At 50.2% G+C, this 15,074-nt stretch overlaps 2 protein-coding genes across 2 annotated transcripts; one reads left to right on the top strand and one right to left on the bottom strand.

The window, feature by feature from the left end:
* Positions 1-2,742: 2,742 nt before the first annotated feature.
* Positions 2,743-4,137, bottom strand: LOC132015073 (atherin-like). Its single transcript, XM_059395733.1, has 2 exons — positions 4,075-4,137; positions 2,743-3,311 (listed from the first exon to the last, which is right to left on the bottom strand). Exon 2 carries the CDS (start codon positions 3,304-3,306, stop codon positions 2,833-2,835), a length of 474 nt encoding a protein of 157 aa, XP_059251716.1. The 5' UTR covers positions 3,307-3,311; positions 4,075-4,137; the 3' UTR covers positions 2,743-2,832.
* DLX6 (distal-less homeobox 6) lies at positions 3,650-8,811 on the top strand. Its single transcript, XM_059395732.1, has 3 exons — positions 3,650-4,129; positions 5,424-5,617; positions 7,504-8,811. Exons 1-3 carry the CDS (start codon positions 3,706-3,708, stop codon positions 7,753-7,755), a joined length of 870 nt encoding a protein of 289 aa, XP_059251715.1. The 5' UTR covers positions 3,650-3,705; the 3' UTR covers positions 7,756-8,811.
* Positions 8,812-15,074: the final 6,263 nt, after the last annotated feature.

The raw sequence follows: 15,074 nt of genomic DNA, 5'->3' as shown, positions 1-15,074 counted from the left end.
GAGGCCCTGAAGAATCCGAGAGTTCTGGTTTCTCCGAAGGGCCGGAGGTGCGCGCTGGACTAGAGAAGACTAGGGGTGACTCGCCTTGGCTCATGACCGCTGCCCACGACACGGGGCGAAGGACTCGGCAGCCGAAATGCAGGGTGCCCTAGGGTAGAAACGCGTGAGGGGAGCGGCCCCTGCAGCCACTGTGCACCGAACTCCTCGAGCGGACGCTGGTGGCAGAGGCCACACGTGGCAGTCACTAGCTGCGCGCCACCTTGGCACACTGTGAGGGGTTGGACTCGCTCTCTAGCCAGCTGTTGCCGGGACAGGCCGGAAAGCTGGACGCTCAAGCAGTGGGGTATTCTATCCAGCCCCTTGCACTGAGACCTCACCTCAGCCGAGGCGGGAAGGACCCCTGACCCGCTCCGCTCCCCAGTCCGACTGACTGAGCTCAATCTGGTGCTCAGCAGGACCTTTCCCATCGGCGACAACAGCTACTTCGGTGTAGCTGCACACTTGTTCCTCTGGAACACAGTGCCGGGGGTCTATCCTCTAACGGGAGTGGGATGACAGTCCTGCAGCTACAACGCCGACAAGTTCAGCCCTTCAGGCTTCCTTGGGAATTAACAAGGGGGAGAAAAAGCCCATTGCAAATAGGGGCTGCTGAGCCCTGGATCTGGTGTTCAGTGCGGGGACCTTCTTCAGTCCCGCCACGACCCGACCCGCTCCGGGAGCGGCTAGAGTTGGGGAAGCCAGCAAGGAAAGCGGTGCACCTGCGAGCATAAAGAGAGAAACAGAGACATGCACGGGATTGGGGGGCGGGGGGAGAGAAACGCCTTCACCGTGTTAACAGCAAGCTGCAGGGTATAAAGCAATAAAACTGCCACATCTACCTGCTAGCTTTGAGGACATTACAAACAAGCTCGGCGCGAAGCCCGGGTGCACCGAGAGCCCGCCGGGGAACGGGGAGGGGGGGGGGCTTTTCTTTTTCTGACCTCCCCCCCGGCCCCCCATACACATACCCTACACATATCTCCCCCTTATCCAGCCCACCTTTCATTTTCCTTGAAGCTTTTTTTGTTGTTGTTTTAATTCACTGACGATTTGTAAACGCGTGGATCGGGTTACTGGTTCGCGTGTTAAAGTGCACCTCTTGTTAAAAGAAGGGGAACAAGGCACGCCACTTAAAAATGAATTCAGAGTTACTGAACCGGCTCCCGAGGCTCAAGAAGTTAAGCGCGGCTGGCTGGGAAGGGAGGGCAGAGGAGAGTAAACGCTGCTGCCCTGAGAACCCTGGAGAAAACCCACGGGCAGCGAGCTTCAGGTTATGTGATAAAATGGAGGAAGGGAGAAAGGAAAGAAAAAGAAAAAGGCAAACTAGCCTGGCGACGCCTGGAGACCCCGGGCTGGGAGCTGAGTAAATCAATTAGCATAAGCCGTTGCTGCAGAGCTACGCACGGTATGTAAATAGGGTCCAAGCTGCTACTTCTGCAGCCACCTTTCCTGGAGTTACAGGGCGAGCGGAATCAATAAATTGTCAATTTCTCGGGTTCCTTAGGTCGCATAACTTATGGAGTCCAAGTGTATAGGGTGCATATAAGCCCCAGTAGTTTTCCCAAAGAAAGAACAGACTCGTCCCTCGAATCTCGAGACACGTTGACCTGGAGATGTTAGATTATACCTTTCTCCGTGTGGTCAAAGGCTCCCGGCTTGGGTCTAGTCGCGGACTGAACGCTGGCGCGGAGCCTCTGGGGGTCTGTATGTCGTGCCCACCCAGTCCCGACCCACTGACAGTGCAGACTTCCTGCTGCTCCCCGCAGTCCCAGGACCAGAATCCTGGCGCGTCCCCGGCCTGCCCTCTTCAGCGCCTGGTCCCTGGTCCGGCTCTCCTACCTGGTGGCCCGGCCTGAGCGGCGCTCCGGGACTCCAATGTCTCTGCTCCGCTGCCTGGAGCTGAGTGGGTCTGGAGACTAGAGGGAGAAAGGCTAGATCCGCAGTCCGGGGCTGCTCTGAACTTAATGTCTTTCCCCAGTCCATCTTTGAAAGAGAAGTGGTTCTACCACCTGGATGTGCGGATATAAATCCCCTTGCAAATAATAAATGGATTAATAATAACAAGGTATGAAGTTCTTTTTATAGAAAAAAAGGAGAGAATTGAAACTAAATGCGGCAGTTAGACAACCATTTTGATAAGAGGATAATTGAGGCGACACTGGTGTATAATTAGAGGATAATTTATGCTATATCCACTTTTATTCCACCTCCCAAAATAAACCCAGTCCATAATCATTACAGGCAAATTGTTCTGAATTTTATAGCAGCAATTTGAACAAAGTACTGCAGTTAATCATGGGAGATTTTTGTGTATTCCTGATTAGAACTCTAATTGCCTCCTTCCAGAAAGTAAAAATAACTGTAAAACGACTCTATTTTTATCATTAACAATGTTGACAATAAAATAAAATCAATTGGAATTGTAATCGAGAGACAAATTTAGGACGAAGGCACTTTTACTTGGGTAGTTTATATTGTAATCAAGATTTGCCAAACCACTAACCGCATGTATCATTTGCATATATTTGAAAGCATTACAGTAGCTTCTGTTTTCAATAGGAAAAAATGCATTACTGTCAGTCCTCCAACGATTCGCTTTCAGAACAGGCTGCTGCGTTCTGGGGGAAAAATATTCTCCCCCTTTCTTGTCCAATATATAGGAACTACGGCCTGAAACGGCAGGAACCTCGCCAAAACAGGGTCTGATTTTTCTTTTTTTCTACCACCCCCAAACCAAGGGATGGGGCCCAGGTGTTGGGGTCTTCTTCCCTCTGTGGTTTCAATAAAGTACGTCTAGAGAAATACATGGTGACAGGGCCCTCCCGCGGGACTACGGTGGGACTGGGGGGTGGTGTGTGGAGAGGAGGTCAGGGGAGGGGGCCTCGCTTTAAATGCAGAGGGCACTGCTTCTGAAAACAGGCAGCCAGCTGGGGTGCGAGGGGACTGAGAGAGCGGCCTCCGGCCGGGCTGCTCCAGGGCTGCGGTACTGGGAACTGAGGCTCCGGGTTTGGGGGCGCAAGCTGCGGCGGGAGGCGTCGGCGGCCCGCCGGGCGGAGGTACCTCCCTCCCCGGCAGCCCTGCGCGCGGAGCCGCGCGGCCCCCGGCTGCAGCTCCAGGCTGGGATTGGAGTTGCCGAAGGTAGGCGAAGAACTCGGCGAGCGGCGCACACACCAGTAGAAGCTGTGCGCCTGTGACGTCAGGGGGCGACTGACCAATGGGGAGGCGCTGCCCTTTGGAGACAAACCATTCGACTCGTGGCGTCTGCATCAAGTCTGAAAGCAGACGCGCAACTTTCGCAGAATCCACCTTAAAATCTCTGCCTTAAACTGCACCAGCCCCCAAAAAATCCAAGGGGGGAAAGAAGGGGGGGAGAGCAGATTCCCCCCTCCCCCCTCTCCTCTCCCATCCCTCCCCCTTCCTCCTCCCTTTGAGTTAACAAGGCCCTGCTCACTATATCTCTTTATATTAAAAAATATATATATTAGAGAAGAGCGAGGGAGAGGGAGAACCACCTCCACCCCCTCTTTTTAAATTTTTTTATTTTTTTATTTTTTTTGCAAGAATCCCAAGAGCTAAGGTGGCTGCAGAGGGGAGAGCGGCGAGAGCCAAGTGGGGGGAGGGTGGAGGAAACCCGGGAGAAGGCTTTCTCCAGCCCCCAAAGTTTTGATGATGACCATGACTACGATGGCTGACGGCTTGGAAGGCCAGGACTCGTCCAAATCCGCCTTCATGGAGTTCGGGCAGCAACAGCAGCAGCAACAGCAGCAGCAGCAGCAGCAGCAGCAGCAACAGCAGCCGCCGCCGCCGCCGCCACAGCCGCACTCGCAGCAGAGCTCCCCGGCCATGGCAGGCGCGCATTACCCTCTGCACTGCCTGCACTCTGCGGCGGCGGCGGCGGCGGCGGCCGGCTCGCACCACCACCACCACCAGCACCACCACCACGGCTCGCCCTACGCGTCGGGCGGCGGCAACTCCTACAACCACCGCTCGCTCGCCGCCTACCCCTACATGAGCCACTCGCAGCACAGCCCTTACCTCCAGTCCTACCACAACAGCAGCGCGGCCGCCCAGACGCGAGGGGACGACACAGGTGAGAGGCCGCCGGGGCAGCTCGCTTCTCCCGCCTCCCGCCTCCCGGCTGCCCCCCACCCCGCCCGCCCCGCTCACTTCCTCAACGCCCGGGCCTCCGCCGGCCCCCTCCCCCAGGCGGCCCGGCGCGCCCCCGGCCAGGCCTCGTGCGCGCCCGCTCGCCTGGCGCCTGCCTGCCGGCCTCCGCCCAGCCGGGCCCCTGCTCGCCGCCGCGGACCCTCGGCTTTCTCGCGGCGCCGCCCGCCTTGCTCCCTGGTCTCCCGCGCGCGGCTCGAGCCGCGAGCCTCCGACTCCGCGCTGGCTTCGCTCTACGAGTTGGTCCGCGCGGCGCGCTCCAGCTCGCTGGGTCTGTGCGCCCTTTGCCTCCCTCCTCCCCTCCGGGCTGTGACCGGCGTTTGGCAGGACTGGGGACATTTCTGGGCCGGAACTGAGGAGCGTGTTTTGCTCCCGAATGCAATTTGGGCAGCCAGTGGCCTACTTTGCGGGTGGCGCCCGGTGCGCTTCGGTGACCCGAAGGGAAGCTGACGTTGCCTCTAGCTCTGGTTAAGCTGGCGACAACTGGGCTCTTTGCTGCGGGCTTTTAGATGTCCCCCCTCTCCCCCCCCCCCCCCCCCCCCCCCCCCGCCAACGCCTGCCCAGGCCCCCCTCCCTCTGGGTTTTCGATACAATGTTGGCTGCGCCTTTGTTCCGAGAGGCTAAGCAGAGGGCCTCGGGCGGACGGTTCTCAGCCCCCGAGGGGTTCAAAGTTGCCGGGCGATGCTCAGCGGGTTCCGGAGCTGGTCTGAGCGGCCGGTTGAGTTTTGTTTGGGGTTTCGGTCCCTCTCAGCAGCATCGTTTCGAACACGCCGAGGGTCTTGATGCACCGGGCTTGGAGCTAGTGACATAAAGTCAACTGGCCGCATAAACATCAGGGTGGCTCCAGTAATGCCAGGCCGGGGGGGGCCCCCCGTTCCGTGGCGAGAGCAGCCGCCCTGCGGCGTCGCACTCCACCGAGAACTGCCGGCGCCGCCTCCGCTGCGGCAGAGCGAGGCTCTTTGCCCCAGGGTCGAGGGCGCTCCCGCGGTCCAGTCCCCGCACTTTATTAGGGCCGGAGTTAGGTTCGGGAAGAAGCTTTCGCACCCTCAGGAAGCCCCTGGGCACAGCGAACCCCGAGAGGTTAGGGTGGCGTGGGGACGCTTTGAAGAAATCCTTTCTGGGCTTTGGGGAGACCCGGCACAGGCCAGGCCGGGCCAAGCTCAGGGAGGCTGCAGCCGTGGCCTCACGGGTGACCGCTCCTCTGTATTTTTTGCTTGCAGATCAACAAAAAACCACAGTGATTGAAAACGGGGAAATCCGGTTCAATGGAAAAGGGAAAAAGATTCGGAAGCCTCGGACCATTTATTCCAGCCTGCAGCTCCAGGCTTTAAACCATCGCTTTCAGCAAACTCAGTACCTGGCCCTGCCCGAGAGAGCTGAACTGGCAGCTTCCTTAGGACTGACACAAACACAGGTAATTCCCGAGAAGCCCAGGTGTCCCTGAAGTGCTGACCCTGCTTACAGATCGGGCAGGGAGCGCATCAGGAGGAATTCTGGGCCTAGTCAACTAAGGATGGAAGGAGCTTAATGACAAATGCCTTTGCTCCATTACGCACTTTCCGGGACAACACAGTTTGGAATAAATGACCTGGTATTCAATGCTGGATTGGATTTGCACGTCCTCCCAACCCTCGGCGACCCCACCCCAGCCTAGTGTCCTTTGGTGACCAAACATATAAATTAATTGAGGCCTATTCCAGAGCAGAACAACAAGAAAGAGAATGAACATGTAGGAGGAAAAGATGTTCAGGCCAGGAGGCAGAATAAGACCTATGTTTCTTAAGGATCCATTTGTGGGTCCTGGGACTTAATAAGGAGAGCGACCCTCTCCCAACTCATGGACATAGAATGATGAAATGAAACTGGCAGCGGGGGAGGGGACCAGATGGGTATAGGCTCCAAGAAGACTTAGTAAAAGGACCAAGGCACAAACTATCCATCATAGGATAGGTGAGGTGGGTTTTTCTGAAGATTGCCCTGAGCTCAGAGTTTTAAATCACCCTGGGTGACTGGCTGGTGCAGGCTGGGGTACCTCCCTGGAGCACAGGACTTGGGAGCAATGGCAGAGTTGGAGATCAAAGAGGAATGCTCACCAAATTACAGCAGGTGAACCCCCTCTTAAGTACAGTTGCTGAAGTTCTCCTGTCCTACTAATTTGAAAGACATATGGGGCATTTTAGACTTCACAGGAAGGGGCTTAAGTAGGTATATTAGGACCCTGGTCATAAAGCCAGGCTGCAATCACCTGTGGTTTTTGTCCTTGTCAATTAACTTAGCTGCATGGATTGGTAGGCCTCATGTGAGGTGGGCGATCTTCAGCATGGGGACTCCAGGGTTTATGGGACTCTGGCTGGTAAGTGATTGTGTGTGGTGTCTCAGAACTGATGCCCCTTAAGCTTTTCTTTTCAATTCAGCCTGCTTTCTCTTGCCATATTGCCACTGGAAATATTTGGGGTTTGATGTGGACGGATTCCTGCTACTCAGTAACTTGTATTCTTCTTGGAAAAGCCGATTCCTGTGGCTAAGGAATTTTAAAGGTAAAATAAGCAGCCCCAGAGAATTTCCTTCTTCAAATAAAGTAGATCTGGGGTGTTGGCTTAGATATGCTACCATCCCAGAGTCCTGATTCGCATTTAGTTTGCAGGGGGCCTTTGACTTTTAGCGACTACACTGAAAATCATGTCATGATTATTGACCACAAGCTGACTGAGCAACATACAAAGTAGGGAACTAGGGAGGTACCATCCCTATTCCCTACAGGATTATGAGGATACATTTACTTCAGGAGAAAGCTGCTCCATGCATGTCATGTGCAATGTATGCAGGGTATATTCGAGGCATTTGATTATAAATGTACAGGCATTTCTCTGTTCAGTCATTTGCTCACTGTCCATGCATGGAGATGCCAGGTTTGGGAGGTTAGTAAATTCAAAAACAGACTACCAGAGGAAGTGTGTTCAACTGGCTTTCATCTGAAAAGTTCTCCATTTAAAAAGCCACCTTTAGACTTTAAACCTGACTATCTTATTCACCTTCATTCTTATTTATGCTGCTGTTTTAAACCTGGGCTTGCATCCAGCTGAAGAAAGAGTTACAATGACTTTAGGTATCTAGACAAGATACCTGGTAAATTGGGGCGGGATGGGGGAGAGACGGCTAGAAAGAGGTGGAGGAAGGCGGGGACTTGGCATTTGCGGTTTTGTTTGTTTTGTTTTTTGGATATTGCTTCCAAAGCCTTGAATGGAGGCACCGGTTTGATGTTTTTCTGTGCCTAATGATCACTACCGCATTTCGTTCCAGGTGAAGATATGGTTTCAGAACAAACGTTCCAAGTTTAAGAAACTGCTGAAGCAGGGCAGTAACCCGCATGAGAGTGACCCTCTCCCAGGCTCAGCGGCCCTGTCGCCGCGCTCGCCGGCGCTGCCTCCGGTGTGGGACGTTTCTGCCTCAGCCAAGGGCGTCAGTATGCCCGCCAACAGCTACATGCCCGGCTACTCGCACTGGTACTCCTCTCCACACCAGGACACGATGCAGAGACCACAGATGATGTGAGTTGTCTGAGGGAAATTGATACCCTAGGGAAACGTCTGAACAAGGCAAGGAGGATCCAGGACCTGCTTGCATCTGCCAAACCCAGCCAAAGGAGCAGGCTCGGGAGAACTCTTCTGTGTAGCAAGACAGTCTGGGCGCTTGCTTGCTCTCTTGCTCTCTCTTTCTCTCTCTCTCTGTTTCTCTTCTCTCCTCTCTTTTCTTTTCTTTTTTTTTTTTCCTTTCCTTTCCTCACCTGCTTTTTCCTTTGAGCAGCCTCAGTAACTGATCTTGCATTTTAGGGAGAGAGAGGGAGAGAGAGAGAGGGGGAGAGACTGGTTTCTATGCCAGTGCTCCTGAAATCCTTCACTGCAAGGACATTTTCCCTTACCCTTTGGGATCCAGGCTCTGAGCCTCCTCTTCTCTTTGGGAGTATCCATCAAAACGACTTTTTTTTTACAGACATTTCCCCCACCAGAAGAATCTGCGCAAACATGGCAGCGTTTTTACTTGTTTAATGAGCTTAAGACATTACATGATGAAAAAGAAGCATTTCAGGCTCCTGCATTTTTATTTACCAATCCCAGACTGACAAAAAAAAAAAAAAAGAAAGAAAGAAAAGAAGGAAGGAAGGAAGGAAGGAAGGAAAAGAAAAAAAAAAAAACAAGAAAAAGAAAAGAGAAAGCAAGCAAAAGAAAAAACCCTCACATAACAGCCCTTCTCTAAAGAAAAAGGAAAAATCAGCTGTAAGATTAGAACATTGCCACAAAGGAAACGCTGCATGTTTTATCAAAATGCAATGAGCAAGAATGATGATGTTGAAAAACAACAAGAGCAACAACAAAACAGAACCACTCTTTCCCCACCCCCCCAACCCTGAACTGGAATCAGGAAAGACAGAAGAAACAACCAAAATCACCATTCTATTGCTTTGATATCTTTACTAGATGAATTGGTGGCATTCACTAAGCTAATAGGGACGTTTATATTGAGAAACATTTCTGTATATATTGTTGAATTTTAGTTGTACATATACTTTGTATGGTTTTGTCTTCTTTCATATATGGAGTAAAAGCCACAAAACGCTGGGAGTGTCCTGTATATTTCTCTCTGTGTGTCTCTATCTCACCACCCCCTCCTCCTACCCTCCCCGTATATTTTCTATCACTCTTAAAAGAATTCCTATTTCCTAATATGGGAAGCCCTATATATAAACATCAAGTGCCTGCAAAGATGTCAGTTTGCAGCACTAGCCTTTGCCTTAAATACTTTAACATTAAACGTGGATGTTTTCTCAGCTTCCTCTATATATTATATTTTTATTGTAATTTCTACACATTTATTTATTTAAAAACAACAACAACAACAATACTGGAATGATCTCTCCCAGGTTAACTTCTAGACATCCAGTAGTTCCCAGTACAGAAACCGAATACTCTCCTTTTCCTTCCCTTGGCCAAAATAATATAGCTGTACTTGTCTTTGTTTGGAAGCAGTTTTTTGTTGTTTTTTTTTTTTTAAACGAGCAAAGAATACAAGAAAAAAAAAGTAAACGCACAATTATAACTACTTCATGTTTACACCCTTTGCAAGCTAGCTAGGTAGGAAAATGCATGATCCTGGATGAAATACATCCTTCCGATCTTGTGGAAAGCACAGAAATAATGAAAATGAAAAGCCCTTTCGTCATACAAGCAGGAAGCCCCATACTGCGAGAATTAATGGCTACAGACCTGGGCATCCTTCAAATTATGAACCTTGAAACCACTGAGCCATTTATCAGAAGTCAATAGAGATACTCAGAGTGCTCCATATAATGACAGCGACATACAGTCGTGCAAAAGGACAGTCACTATAATTAGACACAAAGCAAAGACTACTTACCAATATACCCGTTCCTTTTTTTGTTGAGCAACTTCCACGCTCAGTCAGTCTCAGAATGGTTTAAAACCGATCAGTCTTGTCATTTTCTAGCATTCGCATTGTTACATTAGGAAAAATGTTTTCTTTTCTTTTTTCCCCCTTCCTACTGTGAAACTTTGGGTTCGTAGCTCCCCAGGATCAATTCTGAACAAAGCCTCCAGCTGCAGTGCCATCCAATTTGAAGCAGACATTGGGGACAATTTAAGGTTTTTATCCACAAGAAGGTTTTTTTCCATTCTCTTAAATGCAGCCATAATTAGAGTAATTTTTCATGTAGCCCGCTGATTACAGCGTTTTTACCGTCAAAGATAATTACCTGTAATTTTCTTCCACTTTTAATACTAAAAAGCCATCTTTATTTAGATTCAGGAACAGGAAAGGCGAAACAAAAGAGGGAAATTATTCTGTTATTCATACACAAATTGCAGAGACGTAGGACCTAAAATTGAAAATTAACCAAAATTATAATGCTGAAAAGAATGGAAGAGGCTGCAGAAGTACAGCTGGTAGTGGGGCTTTGCTGAATTATTCAAATTACGTTAGAGAAAAAGCTACCATACATCGAAACCAACACTAATTTTTCTTAAAAAAAAAAAAAATCTACCAGACGTATGCCAAACCACTGTGAGTGCATGGAATTCTGAAACCCAGCAAATGCATTTTAACACATTGGAGGTGCTGTCATGATACGCCTGTAACGATCTATCTCTCAACTTGAGTTTAATTAAACAAGAAATTCTGCGAGGAGTCCTCCCAAGAACTATCCTTGGGACTGGGCTTCCTCCGGGTCCTCTGAACGTAAAGGGTTAATATTTTTGCTCTTTAGAAAGTATTGACCCCATAGTAAACTGATGAGAGAGAGAGAGAGAAATCGAGAGAAGACAGAGACCAGACCGGTAGGAGGGGCGTGGGTAAAAGGCATCGCCCAGTTGCGGTGCCTACAACGCCTCCCCACGTTCGAACTTCCCCGGAGTTGGCGTTCTAGAGCCTCGTTCTGACCATATTTTCCAGGTAAAAAAAGAACGAGAGAACAATGGCTGCGGGGGTGAGGGGAAGGGGGGAAATTTCTTCTCGGCGCCAGTAAGCATCTCATTATCTTTTGACACAATTTAGTCCAAAGATTCCCGCCGCCAGAGAAAGGCCTTTCTATACAGGGGTGAGGGAGCCAAAGACTTCTCAGGATCCTGCACTTAACATCTCTAGCTGCTTCCAGTGTCTACAGGGTCAGGAAACAGCGTCATCTATAGATAGAACAGCACCGCTTCTTGCGAGAGTCTTCCTCGGTGCGTTCCTACATCCGACTGGTTCCTGGGCTCCACAGCTCGGTTCTGTGTCTCAGCCAATCATTCCCCTCCAACCCCAAGGTCGCAGCGTTCGGGCCCCGCAGGCTATAGCTGTACGAACCGTATTCCGCCCCCCCCCCCCCCCCCCCCCCCACCTTCAGCGGCTGGAGGCACAGGCCTTGCAAAAGAGCCCTGAAGGGTTTCAGGGGCCAGTTATTCCGGAAACTTTCTCCCAAGTGGAGGGAAATGTCGAAGGGGCTCTGCGGTCGAGAGACGCAGACGACACCTGCCTTTGCAAAAGTCCGCGTACCTGTGATACTGAAGGAGCATTGTGGCGAGCGCCGTTGGCTCTCTCGATGCCCCCAAACTTAAAATCACCGGCACAGGTAAAGATCTTAAATTCGCCTAGGGCTAGCTTTGAGTAACAATTTCCAAATAGATTTTTAGCTTGGAATCTCCAGCGGGCTCCCTTCACACCTTACAGAAACCTGGTCTTTTTCGCAGTCTCCAGGCACAAGCTGCACCACATACATCAATAAATAGCACAGAAAGCAAAAAAGACATACTGAGTTCTTAAGGATCCCAATCTCACCCGAACCCTTTTCCTCACCAGAGCAACCCTTTCACTGTTAAAGGGGGATAAAAGGTCAGAACTGAAAAATCCATAAAGCAAAGTTGCAGTCTATAATAAATCACAACAGCAACACATAGAGCTTGGAAAGTGTGAGACGAGAAACATGAACGGTGCCTTCAAGTATGGAAGAAATAAAAACTTACCACCAGTGAAAATCTCTTAAGCAATGATCAGGGTCTAGAAATCTATACTGAACAGAAGCAGAGGAGAATATTTGTCTGAGTCTCAGGGCAGAAGCTCTTTCTCTATATTCTTGGTTGAGTGAGCACATCCAGGTGTGAAATTGTTTGCACACCCCAGCACCTCTTATATTGCCAGCAAAATTAGCTGTTATTACTGTCACTGTTTAGTGATGGTTAGCGTGATACAAAAAAAAAAAAAAAAAAAAAAAAAAAAAAAACTGCTGTAATCAAGACCTGGCGCATCTTTGCAAATTACAGATAATTGTAAACGTCCAGATTATGATAATAGCATCCTAATCCAGCCTGCAATATAATTATTACAGAGTGTTACATCTGAAACTGTCCAGTAGGGCTAATTCAGCCATTATTTAGACCCTATTTTTGCACTGCAAATGGGTTGCTGAGTTGAAAATGTACGATTGTAATTTCACAGGGCACTCAATGAGTAATGGTATAGGAAGAGGAAAATACAAAAGTGAAATGTGAACGGTAGCGATCAAATCAAACCCTGAAGGACAAAAGACTGTTTGATTCATATGGAAAAAGAAGAGCGGGAATTAAGAAAATAGCAAATCAGTAGTCTGAAGCATTACTTGTAGAAATCTTCAATATGTGTAGAGCTGATGTGTTTGCAAGGGCTGCTGCATGTGCTTCTGCCTGGAGTCTGGAATAATTTTTCTCTTTCTTTTTTCCTTTCTTTCTTACCTTTCTCTGCCTCCTGTCTTTGTTTTCCAACTCTGCTAAAGCATTTCCTTGCTTAAAAAAGAAAAAAGCCCTTCCCCCAAGCAAAGAACATTTGTCAGTTTCACGATTGTTTCCACCAAGGCTGCCTCAGAGTGTGCCTGTCACTTGTTTATGAACATTTGCTTAAATGAATTTGCAATCTCTCTTGTCATCAGAGCAAAATGCCTTGTGTGCTTGTAAGTGTTCCTGAGCTCCATCTCCATTCTCTTTCACAGAGAACAAGTCATTGAGAGTCCTAAAGGATATTAGCAGAAAACGTATTAATTGCTGCTAATTAAATAAAGCCGGCTGGGAAGCTGTCTCCTCCACTTGGTTAGGCTGACTATTGGTTTTAATCCTATCATTAACTTTTATTAATTAACACCCCGCATATAAACTAGCTTCTATTGCTCTAAGTCACTGATGTGGTTTTTTCTAGATTCCAGAAAGTCGAATATTTTTGATAAAGGATTGTTCCTGCTCCCAGACATGGTTGTAAAAAAAGCAAGATCAGTCTCTTAAAACAGGAGGGACCCTAGAGAGAGGGAGTCAGAGTTAGAGCAAGAGTGTCTGGAGGGAGACTAGGGTACTCTGGCTGTCCCAGACTGAGGTGAACCCTGGGTTCTAGCTGTTGCTTACAAAGAGGCTAAGCCCTGCCCTGGCTGAAACTTCTGGATCCTAGTTCTTGTTCCTGGTTGGGGGGTGGGGATGGGGAGGATGTCCTTATATCACTAGGACCCTTATATCACTAGGACCTCAATTTTCCACCTTGACTACAGAGAATTTCCTGGTCATCTTTGCCAGGCTCTGGAACATACGTGATTATTCTTCCTCCTCCCAACACCTCACAGACCTGGGAGCTGCCCAACCAGGGCCAGCCCCCAAGGTGACAAGCAGGCTTCCTGGGTCCTATGAATTTAAAGGCAATAATGAAATGTTCCCTGTTTAGTGACCCCTACTTATAGATGAAAGTTGAGTCCATATCCTGCCTCCTCCCCTACCACTATATCCCACCTTGCAAGTGGTAAGTGGCAGAAATAGTCCTTGGATGACAATAAGTTTCCAGTGGCAGATTTCTGTCTTCTCACCTTTGCAAGAAAAAAAAAAAGTTTTTTGTGTTTTTTTTTTTTTAAATCATAGCTTGGGAACTGTTTATCGCCCTTCACCCCCACCCACTTCTTCAAACAACAACAACAACAACACACACACACTAGACTGTGTATGGTGGAGATAGAATCACTACTGAAACTTGGAGGAGGTGTGTGTGTGTGTGTGTGTGTGTGTGTGCGCGCGCGTGTGTAGAATGGTGTTATGAAGCCATTTTTTCCCTTCCTGTGGGAAAGGTCGTAATGTGTGGTATTTCACGGTTTTATATAAATCTTGGTTTAAGGATGTGGGACAGACTTAATAATTCATGCACTTTTGGCAAAGACTCCTACAGACCCCCATAAATCAGAAGTAAATACGAAGTCCCAACGAACAAAAGAACAGAAACATTAATTGCTGCAAAACAAGACTCTCATCCCCTTTAAAGACAGATGCACGTAAATTCCCCTGGTTCCTATCTTCACTGTTAGAGCTCGACCTATAAAACAGGTTATTGCATTTCCGCTGGCAGCCTTGGATGATTGAAGGGGAAGGCTCCCCCCGCCCCCCGCCCCTCCGCAGTAGATGCGATGTATACTTTCTGCCCTGTACAACAGGGCAAAAGAAAACGCGGATGGGGCGGGGGGGGGGGGCAAGGCTACGTAGAAAAATATTTAGCCAATCCCACACGTGCTACCGCTATTTGGGCTGTTTTCGAGGCCCAGAGTTTCGCTGTGACTCCGAAAAAACCGAGTACAATATGCAAGGACCGCAGGCCACCTGGGAACGCGAGCGGAGGGCGGGAGCGAGCCGCAGCGCCCCCTCCCCAACCTCACGCGAGGCGGAAGCCTCCACCCAGCCTCTGTGGGAGGGGGCGCTGGAGGGTGGAGGAGAGGGGTGACCGCAGGCGGATCCGCCGTCGTGGCGCGCTTCCCAGAGGTGCCGGAGGGCCTCTGTCCTCAGGGCGTGCCTCTGGAGAGGGCTGGAGCGCTCGGGGTTGGCGAGATCCCAGCTACCAGTGGGAGGCGCGCGATCCAAGGGCTTGCGGGGATAAGGCGGGGAGGGTGGTGGTTGGGTAGCCCTAAAGGTCCTCTCCTCGAATAAAAGGAAGCGCTGACGGAGGGCGGGGGGTCAGGGGGCAGTGCTCCAGGAGGCATCCCTTGCGCTCAGGGCGGGGGAGCTCTGGAGACTCAGTGGTGTCAGGCCGGAGTAAGCAGTTGGGCGCGCCGGGAGGAGGCGAGCACCGCCAGGCCTTGGCGCGCTGTGGGCGACTCCCGGGCTGGCGCGGCCAGGACGCCGCGAGCCGTGGGGCGTCCGGTGGGATCAAAGGAGCCAAAGGAGGCCAGCCGGCGCGTCTGGGATTGTGGGATAAGGGGCGGGAGAGAAAGGATTGGCATGGGCGGGGAGATCCTGGCCTGGCCGATGTCCCCAGGAGGGGGTGTGTGCGTATGTTTGCTGTGCGGGTCAACACGCTCCTGCCCGAGGCCGAGACCTGGGTGGATCTGTGTGTGG

Source organism: Mustela nigripes, chromosome 4, assembly GCF_022355385.1.
Source record: "Mustela nigripes isolate SB6536 chromosome 4, MUSNIG.SB6536, whole genome shotgun sequence".
Lineage (NCBI taxonomy): Eukaryota > Metazoa > Chordata > Mammalia > Carnivora > Mustelidae > Mustela > Mustela nigripes.
The sequence above is the reverse complement of the archived record's forward strand: the minus strand, read 5'-3'. Positions and strand labels throughout refer to the sequence as shown.

Bases quoted from the DNA above. Each gene is read 5' to 3' on its own strand.
- LOC132015073 (XM_059395733.1), bottom strand. From the start codon at position 3,306: ATGCAGACGCCACGAGTCGAATGGTTTGTCTCCAAAGGGCAGCGCCTC.
- DLX6 (XM_059395732.1), top strand. From the start codon at position 3,706: ATGATGACCATGACTACGATGGCTGACGGCTTGGAAGGCCAGGACTCG. The intron at 4,130-5,423 runs GTGAGAGGCCGC...TTTTGCTTGCAG, and splicing joins GACGCGAGGGGACGACACAG to ATCAACAAAAAACCACAGTG. The intron at 5,618-7,503 runs GTAATTCCCGAG...ATTTCGTTCCAG, and splicing joins TAGGACTGACACAAACACAG to GTGAAGATATGGTTTCAGAA.